Source organism: Pan troglodytes, chromosome 10 (genome assembly GCF_028858775.2).
Source record: "Pan troglodytes isolate AG18354 chromosome 10, NHGRI_mPanTro3-v2.0_pri, whole genome shotgun sequence".
Classification (NCBI taxonomy): Eukaryota; Metazoa; Chordata; class Mammalia; order Primates; family Hominidae; genus Pan; species Pan troglodytes.
This window is the reverse complement of record NC_072408.2, coordinates 68,919,743-68,942,752: the sequence shown is the minus strand read 5'-3', so window position 1 is coordinate 68,942,752 and position 23,010 is coordinate 68,919,743. Positions and strand designations below refer to the sequence as shown.

Genomic DNA, 23,010 nt, shown 5'->3' with positions numbered 1-23,010 from the left:
CGGTTATGTCCCTGCCAAAGATGCCTAACTGTATTAATCACGAGGAAACATCAGATGATCCACATTAAAGGACATCCTTCAAAATAACTGGCTATTTTCAAGAGTGTCAGTGTCATGGGAGTTCCCGCATGAAGAGATTTAAATAAACATGACAATCGAATAGCGCATGATTCTGAAGTGGATCTTTTCTTCAAGTCGAAAACAATTGGGACAAAGGGAGAAATCTGAGTAGCGTGTAGGGACGAGGTGGCAGTAAAGTGCCTTGCTCTTTCCTGATATGGAAGACTCTAGTGTGGTGACATGGTAGTGTACCCTTGTTTGTAGAAAACATACACAAAAGGGCTCAGGGGTGATGGGGCACCTGGTGGGTGATTTATTCTAAAATAATTAAGAAAGAAAAAATTTCTTGGAACTTTGCAAAACATTTGAAATTGTATCAAAATAAAAAGCTAAAGAACAAAAAATAACCAGGACTAACCTTTTCATAGGGTATCTGCAGAAGATCCAACACCACCGAATGCGCCCCCATATTTTTCAGTAATCGTTGATGTTGATTCCGACACTTTTTATTCTGTACACAGAGTTTACTTAGCCTGATCAAAATCTTTAAAAGGAAGAGCGAAAGCATCAAATATAACAAATAACAATATTAAGTATAATATATAAGCAAAACTTATTTGGCATGTAAATATAAACCTATATAAGAATATTTTGTATCTGCTGACCTCCTTTACAATCCGGTAGTTATTGCTCTTGTTGCTGTCAATCTGAGGTTTCTTTGTTCCATCCTGCACTGGACTTAAAATGTTCGATTCCTAAAAGGAACACAAATATGTACTTTTATGCCATTTGTAGCTTTGTGTTAAATTTATTTCTTTTGTATTAAATAATAAATATATTTTGTAATTATTTTGTAATAAATCTATTATTCAACTTAAATGTTTCTTTTGTACTTTTTTATTGCATAAAAAGTTCCTTGGCTTGACTGAGCCATGCAAATTACCACTACCCAGTGAGAACCCAATGACAAGTTAACTGGAATGACCTATAATTATATGAGTTAAATTGTAAAGTTTTCATACACATTATTAGTGCATATCCATATGAGACATATATATCTCAGACATGCTGTGGCTTTATATTGCCTATATGAGAAGAAATAGTGAAAATACAGGGCATAAAAGATCATTTAATCACTAGGAATGAACTGCAAGAAAAAAAGAGTGATGGAGCAGATCATCACAGCTGAGCACATCTCAGAGAAGGGAGCAAAGAACAACTTAACACAACAATTCTCTGACAGGTTACCATGGCATCCTTAAGAGTCACGACTCTGGGCCAACATACAGAACCATGAAAATGAAGAGAGAAAAATAAAAAGCAAATTAAAATAAAATGTTTAAATTACCAAATTAATAAAGCTTATTAAGAAAACCTGAAACACCAAAGATACTTAATTATAATAACTATTATCTGTAGTATCGCAAATATGGGGAGTGGACATATTTGAAACATCAACTACTGGTGTCACCTTATGAAAATCAAACACCAGTGACAAACAATTCCACTCTGAACATTTATGAAGATGTCATGCACACCTGGCACTAGACTATGGTGAACGGATCTAAAAGGGATACAAAGAAGATATGGTCCTTCTCACAAGAAAATTACAGTTTACCTAAGAAAACAGGGAGAAATATATCAATAAAGATTTGAACTGGGCAGAATTCACTATTCAGAAAGAGAGAGAAAGAGAACAGCTGCAGCTTTAGACAAGTTTATGAAGGAGGTCAAGTTTAAGGCAAGGTCTAGAAGGATGAAAACTGTCTACTTAGGCATAAAGGATGTTTAAATGAGCAGGGAAAAGCCTTGCCAGGTGAAGAAGAAGTCACCTTAGCCAAAGGTACTGCAGCAAGAACAAGCACACTAGTTATATGGAAAACGGCAAGAACTGACAGGGTCCATCGCAAAGATTGGGCAATCAGAGTGGGGTCTGATGGCCTCCCTCATTTACAATCTATTCAAAATTGCACTTGGGAGGCATGTCAAGTTCAATGTGGGTCCAGAACACCCTAAACTCCTGACTATAATGATGGTGTTAGGCGCTTGCAGTTAAAGGGGACCCTAGTTTAAGCTCAGGAAAAAGTTATAAAGATACATGAGGCCAATTGATATGATTTATTCGTCCCAAGTTGTTTCTCCTACTGTGCTCCAGGACAAATCACAAAATTAATAAACATCAAGAAAGAAAAAAATACTTTCCTTGCTAATCAAACAGTGCTGATGAAAGGCTTCAAGCAGCAGAGCAACTTAATCCACGTTGAGCCAAAACACTCCTCACTCAGCTTTATATTTTTCTTTTGCTTCTTTTCTGGCAAATATTGTCCTGAGGCTCCCAGTCTCAACTTCACTTTAACAAGTGACCTCTTCCTCCCATTTTACTGTATAGACAGAAATGCCTCTACATGGACACTTTCTCTTTTCCACCCAAAAATTTCCAGTGATATCCACAAACCTGTCTATCTTCCCCACTGTGTCTCTAAGAACAAAATTTTTGATGCATGAATTCAAAAATTCCATCTCCTCTTCCTCTTCTCCCTGCTTCATCCCTGTTTCTTGTACAACAGCAGTTTCTACCCTTTAATGACTTTTTCTCATCTCTTAGCTTCTACCTTGCTGACCACTTGTCACTCATACTCACTAGAATTGGAAATGCAAAAAGTAAAAGATCAAAACACTGAAAGCCTTCAAAACATTACTAAGTTAGACTCCAGAGCTATATCGCCTAGCTATCATAATGAATATTTGGACAGAAATGAAAGCAGTCCAACCACCACTCCAGGTAAATAAAAGAGAGAAAAGAATGCAGGATATTACCTGCAAGACGTTAATCATGAAGTGAATCTTAAAAATTATAGGAGAGGCCGGACGCAGTGGCTCACACCTGTAATCCCAGCACTTTGGGAGGCCAAGGCAGGTGGATCACAAGTTCAGGAGTTCGAGACCAATCTGGCCAATCTGGCCCATCTCTACTAAAAATACAAAAATTAGCTGGGTGTGGTGGTGGATGCCTGTAATCCCAGCTACTCAGGAGGCTGAGGCAGGAGAATCGCTTGAACCTGAGAGGTGGAGGTGGCAGTGAGCCAAGATTGCACCACTGCACTGCAGCCTGGGCGACAGAGCATGACTCAGTCTATATATATATATATATATATATATATATATATATATATATATATATATATGAGAAAGTGTTTGTTAAACTATATATGAAAGTAAAGCCAATGTAGAAAAGAAAACACAACCCAGTGGCTAAGATGAATGAAAACTATTTAGATGGAAAGAGGCTAGAGGTCAGAGTATAAAACAAACAGATTTTCCATTTGATAGCAAAAATAATTAATTGATGAGAAGTAGAAACTGCAAAAGCTAAAAATATAATTAGATTTCCTTTTTCCGATCACAAAGGTGAAGGCTGGATTTTTAAAAGGCCATTTCATTTTTTTTTGTAAGAGAAGAAATACTAAAACATATACACACAAACACACACACTTGTACCACAAACCAGGATTAAGACATTACCAGCTCTAAAGATTGACAAAGCTTCTTAGTTAGAAAAGAGATATTTTTTGATATATGTCAACTTTAAAGAAAGCTGTTAAAAAGGCAGGTGAAGCTTTGGTCGATATCTTTAAGCCTGTTTTTCAAGCAATAATCTGAAGAAAAAGCAACTGTCTTGTTTTAAGAAAAGTAATCTTAGGTAAAATGTACTACATTACAAAAAGTTATACTCTTTAGTTCAGCCCAGGTGAAGATATAGACAATGCTAAACTCTGTATGTGTGGGAATTGGTGAAAAATAATGATTTTAATTTAAAATTGCTAGCAGTCAACAAAAGGCAGTGACATTGGAAAATTCAACAAACAACCCCTTTTAATTTCAGAAAATAATTCAATTTAATTAAATCGAACAAAAACCCATGGAACATCTGGATGATTCCAAAGCAGTCATCAGGGTAATTTGAGAAATATGTAAACTATATAACTACAATTAGGTTTTGTTTTCTAATTCTGATGCCAAAATGGTCTAAATAAAGGTGCTCCAAAAGTTTTCCTTCTGAAAGAGCTGAAATTGGCTGTATTCTTCATGTCTTATACAATGCTTTACATTCTATAAACTTTAGCCCTACATCACTGGCCTAATCTACAAAACCCTGAATTTATTCTAATGACAAAATATTAGAAAAGTGCAAAATGTAGAAGTATGACTTATGCAGCATCCCAGAGCTGAATGGGCCTAGAAAAAAAAAAAAAGTGTGACACTTAGAACAGTAAAAGGCTCGTAGCACATCTCCAAATGATCCTTTTGACAACAGTGATGAAAAATAAATACGATGCTCCAAACGTCCTTGCATTTTATTGTAACTGCTTCCTATCATCTGGAGAACCTAAATTTATTCCCCCTAATAGAATATGGAAAACAGCTTAGTTCCGTGATTTTAGCGGTAGCTGTATTTTTAATTGCATAGTATATACCATAACATAAAACAGTAGGTTCAAAAACAAGAGACCAAGAATAGTCTAGAAATTGGGTGGCATCAGGGTTCTAGGCAGAGAAACAAAGAGTGAATATTGGTTCTAAAGATAGTTCCTCCCTTTTTTTTTTTTTTTTTTTTGCATCAGGCAAGGAAACTTTTACATCAATAGCAAAAATTATATAAGAAAGTAATATTATAGGAACTATAGGGTAAACTAAATTTTAGCACTGGCTAGGTATGATAACTCATGCCTATAACCCCTATACTTTGGGAGGCCAAGGTGGGAGGACTGCTTGAGGCCAAGAGTTTGAGGTTAGCGTGGGCCACATAGAAAGACTCTGTCTCTATAAAAAAAAAAAAAAAAAAAAAATATTAGTTGGGCATGGTGGGCTCACCTATAGCCCTGGCTACTCAGGAAGCTGAGGCAGGAGGATCATTTGAGCCAAGAGTTTGAGGCTGCAGTGAGCTATGATTGTGCTAATCACTCCAGCCTGGGCAACAGAGTAAGACCCATCTCAATAAATAAATAAATACTGGCACTGATTAATGGGAATCCAGCTCCTTAATTTAACCAAGGGCAATCATGATTTTAAAAATAGAATTTTCCAAATCCTACAATGTAGAGCTGCCTACATCTGCAGCTGCATGATTAAAATAACTTGGTGCATGCCTTCTATTTATCCCTATCCCACTGAAGTTTAAGGAGGTCCATCCTCAGCAAAGTTGCCAAGTCAGCAAGACTGCAAGGCCTTCTGCTCACCACTTGTACTGGTAGCCTTCTCTGGTGCAACCATTCTTTAAACCAGTCAGTGACACCATAAACCAGCCACCCTCCCCGCAACGTCAGGCTCCAAATGCTTTCCTTCTTCTATCCTCACCTCCCTTCAAAACATGCAAAAAAAAAATTTTAATAACCGGTCTTTTATATTTGATTCGCCAATCAGATTAAAGATTATAATGTAGTTGAAGCTGTTCAGAATAAATATTGCCTCTTTCAGATAACTGAATAACCCTCTGTGGGATAAGGAGGTATTTTTTTCTCTCTCCCATCTAATGATAACATCATGTACTAGTCATTTAGGAAGATATCACCCTAGATCAATTTCTATGACCTTGCCTGGAAAGCTACTTTGCACGATCTTGGTATCATGGTTGTCGGTTTCTGCTTCCCTGGGAAGCACCTAAGGCTGCTTGAAGGCTTGATTCAAAATCCACAATGGGCAGAAGAGGCTGTGACCAGCATTACTTGCAGATAAGTTCCTTCCAGATGTTTCCTCAAGTCAGGGGCAAAGCTCTACCCTTCTAGAGAATACATACATATCCATAACCGTACCCCAAACCTTTTTTCCTTTTGCTCCGTCCCAAGACAAAATAATAGCGGCCGGGCGCGGTGGCTCACGCCCGTAATCCCAGCACTTTGGGAGGCCGAGGCAGGCGGATCACGAGGTCAGGAGATCGAGACCATCCTGGCTAACACAGTGAAACCCCGTCTCTACTAAAAAAATACAAAAAAAATTAGCCAGGCGTCTCTACTAAAAAAATACAGAAAAAATTAGCCGGGAGTGGTGGCGGGCACCTGTAGTCCCGGCTACTCGGGAGGCTGAGGCAGGAGAATGGCGTGAATCCGGGAGGCGGAGCTTGCAGTGAGCCGAGATCGTGCCACTGCACTCCAGCCTGGGCGACAGAGCGAGACTCTGTCTCAAAAAAATAAATAAATTAATTAAATAATGGCATTTTTTGACTCATTTGATGTCGTTTTAGTTAATATTTGATAATGTTTAACCTGATGTGCTAGTACAAAACCCAAATCTCCTTTACAATCTGCATCTCTGATAATAAATAAGTTAACAAAAAAAGTTCGTACCACTGGGGTGCAGCATCTTTGCTTAGACAGGTATTAGGAAAAACTGGAAATGTTTAATGTAACTAGTAACTGCTTTCATAAGAACACATCAGGAACCTAGTGAGGAGCGCCTCTCCCCGGGCCCCCCACCGTCTGGGAAGTGAGGAGCACCTCTGCCCGGCAGCCCCACTGTCTGTGAAGTGAGGTGCGCCTCTGCCTGGCCGCCTCACAGTCTGTGAAGTGAGGAGCCCCTCTGCTTGGCCGCCCCACTCGCTGGGAAGAGAGGAGCGCCTCTGCCTGGCTGCCCCACAGTCTATGAATTGAGGAGCCCCTCTGCTTGGCCGCCCCACTGTCTGGGAAGAGAGGAGGGCCTCTGCCTGGCCCACCCCACCGTCTGTGAAGTGAGGGGCCCCTCTGCCCGGCTGCTGTGCAACCCCTCCAAGTGTGTGAAGTGGCAGCCTTGTGTGTGATCTTTCTGTGCTCCCCAAGTTTGCATTTTTGACACTAAAGTTTACTTTTAAATTTAAAAAAAAAAAAAAGAACACATCAGGAACCTATTATCATACAGCAATATGTCCCAGAAATTTTCTGATGTAACTCCAGGGATGGCTAAAAACTCAACAGTATTATGTAAAATGTAGAAAGCATGGGGAACCTTTTGGTCAACAGAATGGCATTTGGTCAACAGAAAAGCACTGTACAGGAAGTGAAAACAGCAACATAATAGAACCCTTAGAGACTGACTTTGATACTGATACATTGTATGAAGGAAGCTTCCCTAGTCACAATAGGGTTATAGCTCACCCAGACGGACATGGTTGTAAGAAGGGGGGTGTATGTATAAGATGTGTGAGAGGGATGAATCAGCACTGCCTTTTACACTCACTTGTTCCCCAAGAAATCATTACAGAAATGTTGTTGCCTGATCTAAAAACAAATGTATTCTCTGATTTGAATGAATCAGTCACTATTATTTCCTCGTTAGCCACTTGCTGAATAAAAGAAACCATATGGGTACATAGAATCTTCACTAACAACTTGTATTGAATTAAGAACAAGTGGAGGACAGTCGCAGGGGCTCACACCTGTAATCCCAGCACTTTGGGAGGCTAAAGTAGGTGGGTTGCTTGAGCTCAAGAGTTGAAGACCAGCCTGGGCCATATGGTGAAACCCCATGCCTACAAAAAATACAAAAATCAGCCAGGCGTGGTGGTGCACACATATGGTCCCAGCTACTCAGGAAGCTAAGGGAGGATCGCTGGAGCCTAGGAAGTGGAGTCTGCAGTGAGCTGTGATTGCACCACTGCACTCCAGCCTGAATGACAGAGCAAGACCCTGTCTACAACCAAAAGAACAAATGGAAAAGTTAAAAAAAAAAGATAGTAACTTATTTATAGCATGAAGGGAAATACTAAGTTTATACTCAAACAGTATCAATTTAAATGTGGTTAGAAAATGAGAAGGGAACAAATTCTCATAAAAAAAGATATAATAACCAAGTAATTCAAATAACACATTCTGGAAGTATAATTCTTACATTTAAGAATTTATATTATAACCAAATAGGATAAGAATGTGTAAAACAAGCATTTTATTATAAACCAAAAGTTATTTTTCATATGTATGTCATGTGAAGGGGCTTATTTATTGAAACTCATCTGTCACAATCACCTTCAGTGGAATGAGCTCAGACATAAGTATGGGAATATGTATAATGATATAAACAAATAAATATACAATGAGGTCTGAGGCAAAAATAGAAACTGGAGACAAGAAAACAGATTCCATAAAAGGAAAATTCAGAAAAGCACTGTCCAAAACTAATGAATAAAAGCTCTGCATGAAATTACCACCATGTCCCTGATTGGTCAGGTCAAGCTGCAAGACTCTGTCTAGAACACATGGACTGCTTCTGTCCCAGGCCATCAGGGTTAGACATTCTACCAGATTCTGTCAAAAGTCAGCTAATCGATCACAAGTTTGACTGAAGTAATAAGTTTATGTAGAACTATTTTCCCACTTCACAGAATCTCATACCAACACTTGGAAAAGGAGAACCTTCTTAATATACATCCTTCTACAGGGATTTGCAACTTTGCTTGCTTCATCAAAGGAAAAAAGATCAGAAGCGGCAGGCAAAGAATGGAATACAGTTTTTGCTTTCAAAAAGTAATGAGATGTGGAGGTAATAGAAAAACTATCAGATAGGGAAGGTTTACCTAGGGAGAACTAGAGAAAAATCAGCAAAGAAAAGGAAAGAGAAGGAAGGGAGGGAAGGAAGGAATTAATTCATAATTAATAAAGTAATATAATTAATAAATAATAAAGATAAATCTGCAAACTATAATTCAAACTCCTATGAGGAACATTAATACTAAAAATGTCAACCAAAAAACTCAATAATAATATTATATCATGTCCAGTGAAATATAATCAATCAAGAGCTTTTCTGACAGGCTTTGTAAATAGGTATGTTTAAAATAATCATAGAGATAGTGAGGAATAGCATCTCTCATGCCCAGTGGGTACCTCTGTGGTTGCCATGTGCCATGCAATAGTGTTCAGGATTATGTCACAGCATCGCTCAGCATGGATAATGAAGGATAGCCTTTTCAGGGAAAGGACAGGCTACAAGCCAAGCAACAGCAAGAGAAGAGAAGGCACAGGTCCCCCCTCCTCCCATCTCCCCACACAGGAGTGCTGGGTGCCCCGCTGGATAGTATGGGTCTAGATTTCCAAGCAACCACTCCCCGCAACACCACAGTAACTACCTATGGGGCAAGCTGGAGCGTAACCGTCTCAATAAAGGGACACACAAACTGTTCCGGCACCAGGCAGTGCCTGTTGTTTACAGGAATCTTTCGAACACTAGCCCATGGCCCATAGAAATTGGACTGTCTCTGCTGAGGGGAAGAAGCCACTGGTCCTACGAGAAGCCAAAATCAGTACACAGCCCCTTGGAAGAAAGGGACTCCTCATCTGCAAAAACAGTCCCAGCTACCTCGTTGTCCAGACAACCCAGAGTGAGCCCCTAGGGACATTTTTTAGTTAATTCTGTTCCTTACATCACACATCCATTAAAAGAACAAAAATAATTATGAAGTAAAAACAGGCAGATATGAATCTAGAATAGATGGATATGAAAAAGAACCAATTAAATAACCTGAAAATGAACTATATAGTCCTTGAAGTAAAAACTAGATAGACAGTTTAAGCATGAGAATTTACATCAGTGAGAGTCTAAGTCAAATTTTTAAAAAGGGTCACCGCACTCCAGCTGGGTGACAGAGTGAGACTCATCTCTAAAAAAAAGTAAAGAAAAAGAAGCTGGCAACCATATACAGGTGAGTAGACAGATATAGAGATAAATACAGGTATACACACAAATAGAGAAACAAAATCACTGTAAGAAAAATTAACAATCAAAATAAACAACATGAGGAACTTTCCTCTGAAGCACTGCAATGCCCACATGACCTGCATCTCAACCCTAAATAAAGTGGTGGATGAACATAAGGGTAATCCTGACTTAACCTACTCGGATACGGTTTCCTGAGTTAATCTCTCCTTCCTATATTTAGAAGTCAATGCATATTTGAAAGTGATGAATTAGTAATTGCTCCTAATGCTACTGATATTGTCAACTTGTTATATTTTAGCCTTTAAGCTTTCAGAAATGATGGTACAGTCTTTTAATGCTGGGGACGATAAGTTTAATAAAGGGAAACACTATAATATACAATAGATAATAAAGCTGCTAGGCTCGAGGGACGCAATGGGCTTAATAGACAACCAAATCCATCCCCTTCTCCTTATTTATAAGAGATCAAGTATGGTAATGGTATAATTTTGGATTATAAACTGAGATTTGTTAGTGTTAGTAGACAGACCATCAATTCACATTTATTGTCAACAGAGTATACCAAATTTACCACTGAGGGAAAAAACTTTTTTTCCCCTCACACTTTTATGTTATTGGAGATATTTTTTATTCTCAAAATGAAGAATCACATTAAAGTTATCTGGTCTTCTGATATCTAAGCAGGCACAAAGTTAGACCATTATGAGCTGTTTTAGAACAATGCTGATGGTGCTGTGTTTACAGCCTTTGTAAGATTTACTAAACAACAAAGGAGTATTGTTCGTATTGGCCTGCTAGTGTGTGTGCTGCCTGCTACTGGCTGTTTCCATTGATACTGTGATATATTTCATCCTGTTTACAATACATTGCCACTATCTTTGGCTGCTGGGTTATTGCATAATACAGATTATTTGGCTGTATATAAATTAGTAACTTCACAGTTTCTCATTTTTGTTCCCCTTATATTAATCCATTATATAGGTACCATTCTCCCAGCTTCCCAATCCACCTATTTGCATACATTTCTACTGCTACCTCACTACTCCATGCTTTCAGAAGCTCACACCTGAATTCGTACAACAGCCTCTTAATGGGTGTCCCAACCCAGCCTCTTGTTCTTCTGAAGCATTCCGGATTCTGTCAGACTAAATTTTCCAAAATAGTATGCTCACCTCTCTACCCAAGAATCTTCACAGGCTCCCAGTTTCCAGTCATTGCAAATACAAATCGCTTATTCTTGAACTTTACTTCTCTTATTATTCTTGAATACATGCTAACTCCTCCCAGTCCTTCAGAATAGGCCTATGCGCAGAATCTGGAGTGAGGCCTTCTTTCAGTCATCAGGCCCACGCTGGCCTCTCCTTTTTCTGTACTACATAGTTCAGTATTTAATCAACTACTTTGTCACCCTATTTTTTGGGTGTTCATGAAGTGTGTTCGTTCGTTGAGGGCAAGTGGAATATGAGATTTGAGTCCAGATATCAAACTTTAAGAATGGAAAGGAGAAATTCAAGTGTGCACAGAGGCAAGTAAGCATGAAGCAACGGGACTGAAATGTACACTTTACACAGCATTTGAAAGAAAGATTTTACTCTGGAGAAACATGACAGTTCATTAAGTGTGACCATTCATGTTGCCCCAAACCCAGCATAGGTTTGAACAGATATTATTGAGACAAATACACAGGCTCAAAACAAAGAAGAGTTGTCTCTTGTTAAGAATGGTCAAACAGAAAATGATAAAGTGCAGAGAAATCCCTCCTGTATAACATCTAAAAGTGATTGATAAAATATTTAAAACGTCTCTTTATAGTAGCAAGGCCAGAAACCCTGAAAATACATAAAAATTTCAGAGCAATAATCAAGCACTAGACTCATTGTTGGCTCTGACGGCATCAGTCCATACCTAATAAGCTGGATTCTGAGTTTTGCTATATCATACACAGACACACACACACACACGGCAAAAAGGAAACAAAATCCAGATCCCATGCAAGATGGAAGGTCTGATCAGAGACCCCGGCATAGAGTCAGGAATACCTAAGGGTGATACCCACAATGATAAACCAGGGAAAGACATGGCCCACAGAAGAGCAAAAGGGCACCTATCTTGGCCTTGGCGCTCATCAAAAGCAAAAGAGGGGAAAAAATTCTCTTGAGGCTCCCATATACAAGACGAGCTCACTTTCACTCAAGACTGGGGACCAGAATGTCCAATCTAAAGGGGTCCCAAAAGACCCAAGCCAAAAGGTATGTTCAATATGGTTACAGAATGTAGTGTCCCAAAGTGCTTCACAGAGGCAAATAAAATCTCAATAAGGCCTTAACTACAGACCTCAGAGAAATTCCACATACAAAGTTCCAAAGAATGTGGGTTCATGACAATAAAAAATCACTGAACACCTGAAGTAAATACAACCCAAAGACTTTGGCAAGAATGGCCAACTTAAAACTGCAAAGAACCCTCCTATTACAAAACAACTAGATCTTAGAAATAAACCTATTTTAAGTACATTTCTGGGCCCATAGAAAACAAAGGACAACTCCCAGAGACCCCACCCTCCATCTTCTAAGGGAAAAATGTAACCTGAAACCTGACCAGAGAGCTCCAAGCAACAAGGGCACAAGATAAGTTTCCCTGAAGGCAAATGACAATACTAGATCTGCAACCCAAAGACTAAGGAAACTCTGAGCAAGTGTCTAGTTTGGGGAGCTAAACCCAAAACTCCTGCCTTAAAATAGGTATATAGGATGGGAGTAATGTGGTCTCAGGCTAGCAGCGCCCCCTGCCAACAGGCAAAGGCAATCACAAATACTCTAAGCAGGAAAACATACCCTATGTCAACCCCAGGACTAAGGTCAAAAGATACGAGCTCAAAACCTGCACCCAAATGTTTATAGCAGCTTTATTCATAATTGCCAAAATTTTGAAGCAACCAAGATGTCCTTCAATAGGTGAATGGATAAACAATACAAGGGACTATTATTCAGCAATAACAAAAAATGAGGCATTAAACTGCAAAAGGACATGGAAGAACTTAAACATATACTGCTAAGTAAAAGAAACCAGTCTGGAAAAGCTACATATTATATAATTCCAATTATATGAAATTCTGGAAAAGGCAAAACTACAGAGAAAAAAAATCAGTGGTTGCCAGGGACTCAGGGGTTCAGAAGGAGAGACAAATAGGTGAAGCACAGAGAATTTTTAGGGCAATGAAGCTATTCTGTTTGACACTGCAATGGTGGATACATGACATTATGCATTTGTCAAAACCCATAATTAAACAACACAAAGAATGAACCTTAATAAATTATGGATTTTAGTTTAAAAATACTGTGTCAATATTGGCTTATCAATTATAATGAATGTACCACACTTATTCTAGATGTTAACAATCGGAGAAAAAGAGAGAGGAGAAGAGGGACTATACGGGAACTCTGTGCTTTCTGTGTAATTTTTCTCTAAACCTAAAACTGCTCTAAAAATGAAGTCAGTTTGAAAAAAGATATGAGCACATAATCAAAGATGATCAAAAATATAATGAAACACAACATGAGTGAGAATAACAAGAAAATCTCAAGTACATCGGATCTCCGAGTTACCACATACAGACCATAAAACAGCCATAGGGAATCAAAAAAATTAGAAAACAACAAAGCATGATAAAAAATGACCAAATATATTTGAAAAAACTCAAATTTCAGGTTTGAAAAAAATGAAATTTCAGGTATAAAAAATATAGTGGCTGAAGTTTAAAAGTAAATTGGTAGAGAAAACTGCAAAGAAGACAGACTTGAAGAGAGACTCAGATGAGTCTAAAAAAATTATCCATATGCCATACAAAGTCATAGGTAGAGAAAATGTAAAAAGGAAATGAACAGATATGTACTATATAGTAATATATTCACTAATAAAGTTTAACATGAACTTAATTGGAGTTTCAAAGTTAAAGTACCACTATTTAACAGAGCAAACTTCTCAACAGCAGCAATGGAAGCCAGAAGACATGGGATAAAATAATCAGAAGTGAGGGGAAATAATTCACAGTTAATAAACTCTTTTGTTCTGCAGTAAAAATATAATAATTTCAAATTTACAGGCATCTAATGACCTAGTCTCAAAACACATGGAGTAAAAATTAATAGAAATGCAAGGGGAAATTGATAAACGTACCATTGCAGTGGAAAATGTCAACAAATCTCTCTCACTTATTGATATGTCAAGAAAATAAAAATATTATTAAATATAGTATTTAAACACAATTAATAAGCTTGATTTGCCAGTCATCTATTAAGAATCCTACACCCATTCACATTCTTCTCAAGCCACAATGGACAATTACAAAACCTGGATGCACAATAGGTCAAAAAGCAAACCTCAATGAATTTTGGAGAAATGATATCATAATAACTAAATTATCTTGTCACAAGTTAATTAAGAATTCAATTAACAAAAAAGGTAAATTTTGCCTATGCATGTGGAAAGTTATTTATTTATTTTTATTTATTTTTATTTTATTTTATTTTATTTGAGACAGAGTCTCACTCTGTTGCCCAAGCTAGAGTGCAGTGGCGCAATCTCGGCTCACTGCAAGCTCCGCCTCCCGGGTTCACGCCATTCTCCTGCCTCAGCCTCCCGAGTAGCTGGGACTACAGGCACCCACCACCACACCCAGTTAATTTTTTGTATTTTTAGTAGAGATGGGGTTTCACCATGTTACCCAGGATGGTCTCGATCTCCTGACCTTGTGATCCACCCACCTCAGCCTCCCAAAGTGCTGGGATTACAGGCGTGAGCCACCGTGCCCGGCCGCATGGGGAAATTTAAAAACTCACTTCCAAGTAATTCTAAGAGAAAGAACTCACAGTGGAAAAATTTTTAGTATCTAATATTGAAAAATAATAAAAATATCATTTGTCAAAACTCAGGGAATGCAGCTCCTTTGAAGGAAATTATACCACCAATTTTTTTTAAATCGAAAAGTCTGTCAACATAAAACGATAGAGTATAGTAGGATAAGTATAATAAAATAGCAAACAAATCCAGAATCTCAACAAACCCCAAAACAGACTATATTTAAGAGATGAGTAAAATTCAGGTGACCTTGAATGACATGAATTTGAACTGTGCGGGTCCACTTATACACAGATTTTCTTTTACCTCTGCCCCCCTTCAGACAGCAAGACCAACCCTCCCTCCTCCTCCTCCTCCTGAATCTACTCAACACGAAGATGATGAGGATGAAGACCTTTATGATGATCCAATTCCATTTAATAGACAGTAAATATATTTTCTTTTCCTTATGATTTTCTTAACATTTTCTTTTCTCTAGCTTATTTTATTGTAAAAATACACTACATAATTCACACAACACAGAAAATATATGTTAATTGACTGTCTGTGTTATCAGTAAGGCTTCCAGTCAACAGTAGGCTATTAGTACTTAAGTTTTGAGGGAGTCAGAAGTTATAAACAAATTTTCAACTGTGCGGGAGGGTAGCACCCCTGACCATCCCCCAAACACTGTTCAAGGGTAAACTGTACATAAAACTCTGGAAAGATTGAGCTGGATAGAGCTAGAGAAAAGAAGAGAGCCATAGCAAAACACACAAAGAATGAAAAAGGGATACAAAGCTATGAATACAGCAGAAATTTAAAAGATAGCAAAAGAATATGAACAAATTTATGCCAATAAATTCGAAGATTTCAATATATGGCTAGAAAAATGCACAACAAATTAACTCCAAATGGAAAATTTGAATGAATTTATAACCATTAAAAAATTGAATCAGTAGTCAAAATCTTTCCCCAATGTAAATATCATGTCCAGACAGTTTTGCAGACAGGTTTTACCAAACATTTATGAACAGATCCTTCTAATGTTACACAAAGAAAAACGAATATTCTATAGCTCATTTTATGGGACTAGTGTAACCTCAATACTACTGCTTGACAGGAACAGTGAAAGAAAGAAAGAAAAGAAAAGAAAAGAGGAAAGAAAAGAAGAAAAGGAAAGAAAAAAGAAAAGAAAGGAGGGACGGAGGGAGGGAAGAAAGGAGGGAAGGAAGGAGGGAAGGAGGAAGGGAGGGAGGGAGGGAAGGAAGGAGAGAAGGAGGGAGGGAGGGAAGGAGGGAAGGAAGGAGGGAAGGAAAGAGGAAAGGAAGGAGGGAAGGAAGGAAGGAAAAATTACAGGCTAATTTCACTGGCAACAGAGATGTAAAATTCTACAGAAAGTATTAGTAAACAGAATCTAGCAATGTAAAATCAAATCACCAAGATATTTTAAATCTAGGATGCAAAGTTACTACGGTAGAAGCTCTATTTAAGATTTATGTCATTTAGGTGAACAGATTAAATAAAAAATAATATAATCTTAATAGATGTGTAAATTACATTTAATTAAAGTCAATAACCATTTGTAGTTTTTAAAAAGTAAACTAGGAAGAGAATGTGCTCCTCCATAAAGAGTATCTATAAAAGAATGTACAGTAAACATTATGTTCAATAGTGAAATATTAGAACCATTCCCTTTAAAATCAGAAATAAGACAGGGATGCCCATTATTACCACTTCTATTTTACCTTGTACTTGAAAATACTACAAACACAGTAAAGCAAGAAAAAAAGAAATAAAATATCATGTTCAAGTTTGAACTTATAGCATTACCTGACTTGAAGTGAATGAATATTTTTAACCTTATTAGTAAGTACACATGAATCGGTAGGTCTTAACTATTTGCCTGTGTAGAATTTAGCTTTATCTAAACTGGAATAGGAAGTAAAATGGCAAATAAACATTTAAAAACTCAACCTCATAACTAATTCAGCAAAATGAAAATCACAGCGGAGATAATATATCAAGTGTACTCAATCATCAAAAGTGGGAAAGTGAGAAAAACACCCATCATAAGGATAGGGAGCTAGAAGAACACTCATACACTAGTGGAGGGAAAACAACTGGCATTGTCTGGTAGAGGGGAACATACTGCATGTGTTACTCCTATGTAGATATCCCGAAAAATCTCCTGAACATGTGCACCAGGTGACATACAACAGCTTTCACAGCAGCACTGCTTTTAGTAGCAAATTTTCTTTTAAAACACCAAAACCGGGAAGAGCCCAAATGTCCATCCACAGCTAACTGGATAAACATGTGCATAAATGTAATAATATATATTAGAGAAAATGAATGAGTTGCAGTTATACATCAACAAGGATGAAAAATGAAAACATGTACAAAATAGGCTAAATAAATATTCCTCATATATTTCTTATGTTTTAGAAATACAGACACATGGTAAAACTACTAAGCAAGGAAAATGTCAAAATAAATTCATGATAGTGGTTTCCTCTGTTATATAGGGAGGGAGCACATCAACTTCTTACTGGCAATACTCTATTTCTTAAGCTGTACCTTAATATCAACAGAATATGCTACCTCAGGTGGTACTGAATTTCCAGCTACAGAAGTTTGCTTTGTTTAAAGAAATAATGTCACTCAGGTGAGATATTTAGAGATAGAGAACACATATATCACATAGGGAACTGGAGGTGATTATCCCTACAATTATCTTGCAACTCTAAAATTTCATAATTCCATATCCACCATAGTAAACAACACAGTGTGTTACACATAAAAACAATAATTACAACAAACACTGACTGAATGCTAATGTTGAAAAACACTGCTGGTTGCTAACCAACATTCTTTCTTATTCTTCCCTGCTAGAAGAATCCAATTTTGTTCGGCCATCTATCGTTCTCCCAGGTAATTCAGGGTGATGTATCCTAGCTTGAGCGACATCTTTTACGTAATCTAAACTAATCCTGTACTCCACTGGTGTAGAGTTTTAACATCTGGCTCTGTTCTGGCCAAAGAGACATGAAATAAGGTGAGGGATGTCTAGGAAAGGTTTCCTTGCCCCTAAACAGGAGACCCAGAAATAGATACTCTTTCTTGATGTTGTCGTGCACAGATGTGATATCTAGAATGCTACTGCCATGATGCCGTCAGGAGAAAGACTGGTTTCAAAACTAAGCCAGCTGATCCATGATGACAACACTGAGGCAAGGAATTAAAGCTGGAGTCTTACTTCTTGACTTGTTGGTAAGTAATATGTCATTTTATTGTATATATTTTCATGTTGTTCATATTTTCCCACTGAAGCCATATTAACTGACACACTTACCACGTGCATAGGGTTTCCTCATTTAATCTTTACAGCAATTCCAGGAGCTAAGTACCATGATGATGTCCATTTGATAGTCAATAAAAATAAAACTTAGAGAATGAAAATAAGTTGCTCGAAGTCACACATATACCAAGTGGCAAATTCTGGGGTGTCTGATTCCAAAACCCATGCTAATAACCTATGCATTGTCCTTTCTATGATGCACTTTATTACCTGGCATTCAGCAAGCATTCCCACCCCTCACGGTCCCTCTGTATCACAGAGCTGGTTTCTCAAATTCCCCTATAGCTGAAGTTCTAAATTCAATTCAACTTCTGCCAATGAGATAAACTCATGTGGAACTTAAAAGCCAAAAGGGAAATAAAGGGCATCTACTTGTGGCTGCGAGGGCCGCAAAGGAAATCCCAGTAGACATCAGTGTGCAATGAAGCCCACGTTCCAGTATTTTGTCCCAAACTTCCAAAGCATTTCAGAAGCATTTTGATTAATTATCTCTTGCTCTGTTTTCACTTTTCACTTCACAATATTTTGGGTACTCCAACAAATAACAAAAGCTAAGGCAGGTAAACCCATCAAAACGGCTTATATGCCTGCAGATTAAAAAACAACTATATAAAACACCAGACAGGCATTTACAACACTTTTTGTATTAACAATTATGATGTTGGTACTAGTGTGCTTTATCTAAGCATGACTACTAAAGCAGTATTTAACATTTTTTAAGTGGTTATAGGTACTTAGTGAAATGTGAAAACAGCAACTAATTAACACACTAAAAAAGCCAATACAACAGAAGATGACAGTCACTCTTTAGATTTTTGGTATTTTCATACTGGCAATAAAGCATATTGGTCTTCCATTTAGATATTTTTATATATTATATAAGGATGTGCATAATGATAGGAATGAATTACTGCTTGGCAAAAAAATGGCCACAGCAAAAGGGTCCACAAAAATTCACCTCTCCCTACAGGTCTCAGTTTAGGGTCCACTCCTTTTTTCTCCTTCCACTCCTTCCTATTTTCTTGATTGCTGAATTATAGAATTTACCGTGGAAATGACAAAGAGTGAAACACTAGATAGATGAGGTAAGAAGTGGTAGAAATTGATAAGAGCTAAACAAAGTGCCAGTTTACGGAGTTAACTGACAACTTAGCAAATGAAAATTTTGTGCTCTGTTGCTCAGAACAGAATTTTTCTTTATGAACAATTTTGATTGTAGAGCATGTGGTTATATATCTGACTTAAAAGACATCATTTGGAGTATTTTGAAATAGATCTTGAAACGAACCTCAATTGGCTCTTCACCACCTTTCACTTGACTTTCCCCTATTTCTCCATTCTCATAGTTGCTGCTCTTCTCCACCCATAGCTCAGACTTTTCTACTGTCAGTCGAAGCTGGTCTAGATCTGCCTTGATTTGCTTGTAGTTATCTACGTCTTGATTAGACACCAGTAATTGCACCTAAAACAGAAGAATTTCAATCTCTTAGTTGAAGTTCACTATTTCTAGAATATTTATGAATATTTTAGATGTATATTGACCATGAAAACCTACCTAGAAGTGTGAACACTTAACCAGTATTTTCACACATTATAATTTTTTTAAGTGAGCCCTAGCAAAACTTTTCAAAGTGATTTAAGATTAAAAGATACCCTAACTTTAATTTCACTGCTGAAGTTAATTTTTCTGAGACTCTGTTTGAAAAGAGGCAGAAACAAAAACAACTGGGAGAAAATATCAATAGATACAATCTAAACTTCATCATACAAGTTTTTATTTTCTTATAATTTACATGTATTATATGACATATACATATATGTATTTTATGTATAACTACCCTTTTATTTCATATTCTTTTAACATATTCCTGTAAAACTGCCTAAATGATCAATACCCTATTATGTTAAATAAATAGTGAAACATATGTAAGCACTTACGTATTACTAATTAATAATCTCAAGATTGATGTCTTATTCAAAGACCACAAAGAAAAAGATTAGATCCATAACTGTTCGTTTTTTTTGGATTTATGCAGTTTTCAATCATAAAATAATTATTTCAGGGCTATTGGTGCTCCTACCCAAATTCATCAGTAAAATTTAAGGATAAAATAATAGCAGTGGTAACAAAATTCCTAACATATTATTATCTCCCAGTGCCTTCCTAAATCTTGGTGCCTTTCATTTGTTTTAAAGACATTAACTAAAAAATCACTTGTGGGGAATACCTTCTAAATAGATCACGTCCTGGCATAGACAAGGCCATGTCTCTGGCATAGACAAGGCCATGTCTCTGTTTAAAAATAGAAAGTGTCTCCAGGAAAAGCCACACAGTGTCATTACCTCTGCAGCCATGAAGTCAGGTTGGATGTTATTAACACTTTCAGAGCTTTTGCTGTGGATGCATTGAGGGCTCTTCAATCTTACCTGCTTAAATGCCTGTAAAACCTCCGCCCTCTGGCTGAAGTGCTTAAACAACAGCTGCAGGGCTCCAGACAGCAAAGGCGGGTAGTCGTGCATGATCAGATGAATGAGGACCCGTAAAAACGTCCTGCCTCCTTCATCGTCAAGTTGAACTGGATTTTTTTCCTTTCTATAAAACCAAAAACATTTCTAAAGTGACTCCTATTTATATAACATCTACACTTCAGTATTAGAATTGTATACGTATTCTCAGAGGTATATCATTTGTTTTACCAAATTAGGAAGTGAACAGGAAAACATTTTCTTTGTTTTCCTCATGTAACTGATGAGGAAACAATCATAAAGAAAAGCTTGTGTCTGTCCATGAAAGCAGGGGTGATCAGACATCCCGGTTTATCCAAGACTCAGGGGTTCCTAGGCAAACTGGGATGAGTTGCTCACCTTGGCATAGACAAAAGATGGGCATCTGCATCAATCCAAAAGCATTTATGGGAGGAGCTGTGCTAGGCTGGATGTACACCGATGACTGATTTCCTCTGGGGCCCTACAGACCCCCCTACATGACAGATGGGGAGGAGTGGGGGAGGCCAGCGCACATGTGCGTGAACCAGCACCAGAGTGGCCACAGGTGTGGCGTATGAGGACTCCGGGTGAGGTTCCACTGGAACAAAAGGTCCATCTGTTTCAAGATGAAATCATATACTGGTTCATTTCTCCTAGAGAATAATGAAATTCTTCAATAGGAAAATACAACACCACAAGCTAGTACTATAATATAAAAACTAAACTAAATGTTCACTAGAGATAAAAATCCTCTTTTTGTGCCCCTAATTCTTAATTCTTGTTTGTCTTTCCAATGACAACAACAAAAACTGCAATAAGATGCTTAGTGTAGTCGTCCCCACTACCCTCCCCAACTCTATCTGTGGTTTTACTTTTTGTGGTTTCAGTTGCCCATGGTCAACCATGGTCCTAAAATATGAAATGGAAAACTTCAGAAATAAATAATTCACGAGTTCTAAATTTTGTGCCATCCTGCCTGTCCCATTTGGGACATGAATCATCCCTTTGCCAGCATCTCCACGCTGTACGTGTTGCCACATCATTAGTCACTTAGTAGCCGTCTCAGTCATCAGGTGACTGTTGCAGGGTCACAGAGCTTGTTCAGGTAACCCTTACTTTACTTAATAATGGCCCCAAAGTGCAAGAGTGGTGATGCTGGCATATTGTTATAATTGTTTTATTATTAGTTATGTTGTTAATCTCTTAGTATGCCTAATTTATATATTAAATTTTATCATACGCATGTATATATAGGAAAAAACACAGTGTATACAGGGTTTGGTACTAGCTGTGGTTTCAGGCATCCACTGGGGGTCTTGGAATGTAACCCTAGCAGATAAGGAAAGACTACTGTTCAGACTGTTTTTAAGGTCTCATGTCAAGTCTGTAATATAAATGAGCACCAGAAGCTTAATAATTTGTAGCTTAAACATTTTAATTTTTCTTTTTGATCACTATTAACTTCATTTCTGAAGAAGAAACAATATTAAAACAATAAATGGCAGGATTCCTGATGGCAAAGGAGGCTAGTCATGTCAAAGGTGTCTTGTTTTATTTAATCATGGGTATTTCCAATTGGCAGAAAATGGCTTTATTTCTCACATATAAAGTTAATGATAACATTAAAGAAGTTACTTTCTTGCCTCAAATATCTAAGATTCAGGGAAGCAATGTTTTACAAGACTCAGTGATATTTATACCAGGGGAGTTAAAGGGCATTCTTGGGCTGTCATTATTTGAGGAAAGAAAAGCAAAGAATTCAGAGGAAAGTTCAATACACTGATCTCATCTCTCTTGTCCTTTTTTTCACCTGACCTAAAGAAAAGCTATGCTTTCTCCTCTAGAGTAAATTAGCAGCTTCATTTCTGGCAGAAATTATGTTAGCAACAATAGAGGGTCTAAAAATAAATAGATATAGAGTGAACAATATCAAAGTATCAATAGAATTCTAAGTAAAATCTTATTCACAAGTAAGATAAAGATATATAAATGTTACTATACCTTCCCGCAAACATAGTTTCTGCCTGAGCTGCAATTTCATCTATATCAGGAACAATAGCTGCAAAGATAAATGGTAAAATCTCTTCTTTATCCTATTTTAATTAGGAGCCATAATAGTCATATTAATATCAATTGATGTGAAAATATTTTTGTCTTCATTTCTTTATTCGACCAAAAGTCAATTAACACTAATAATCTGATTTTAAAATGGGCAAAAGATCTGAATAGACATTTCTTAAAAGAAAACATACAAATGGCAAACAGGTTTATGAAAAGGTGCTCAACATCACTGATCATCAGAGAAATGCAAATCAAAACTACAATGAGATATCATCTCACCCCAGTTAAAATGGCTTTTATCCAACAAACAAGCAATAATAAATGCTGGTGAGAATGTGGAGACAAGGGAACCCTCATACACTGTTGGTGGGAATGTAAATTAGTACAACTGCCATGGAGAACAGTTTCGAGGTTTCTCAAAAAAAAAAAAAAAACTAAAAATTGAGCTACCATATGATCCAGTAATTCTACTTCTGGGTGTATACGAAAAAGAAAGGAAATTTGTATGTCAAAGAGATATCTGC

At 37.3% G+C, this 23,010-nt stretch overlaps 1 protein-coding gene across 14 annotated transcripts in view; it reads right to left on the bottom strand.

Annotated features, from left to right (window-relative positions):
- ITPR2 (inositol 1,4,5-trisphosphate receptor type 2) overlaps nucleotides 1-23,010 on the bottom strand; it is a 499,386-nt gene that overhangs the window by 265,409 nt on the left and 210,967 nt on the right. For all 14 annotated transcript variants that reach the window (XR_010148345.1, XM_063786880.1, XM_016923764.4 and 11 more), the window contains 5 exons: nucleotides 22,427-22,484; nucleotides 20,366-20,531; nucleotides 19,227-19,400; nucleotides 726-815; nucleotides 479-604 (listed from right to left, as the gene is read on the bottom strand). Coding sequence is in view for 13 of the 14 variants with exons in the window: in XM_063786880.1 (XP_063642950.1) it covers nucleotides 479-604; nucleotides 726-815; nucleotides 19,227-19,400; nucleotides 20,366-20,531; nucleotides 22,427-22,484 (614 nt within the window). In the remaining variant the exon portion in view is untranslated. The remainder of the gene's footprint in view (nucleotides 1-478; nucleotides 605-725; nucleotides 816-19,226; nucleotides 19,401-20,365; nucleotides 20,532-22,426; nucleotides 22,485-23,010) is intronic.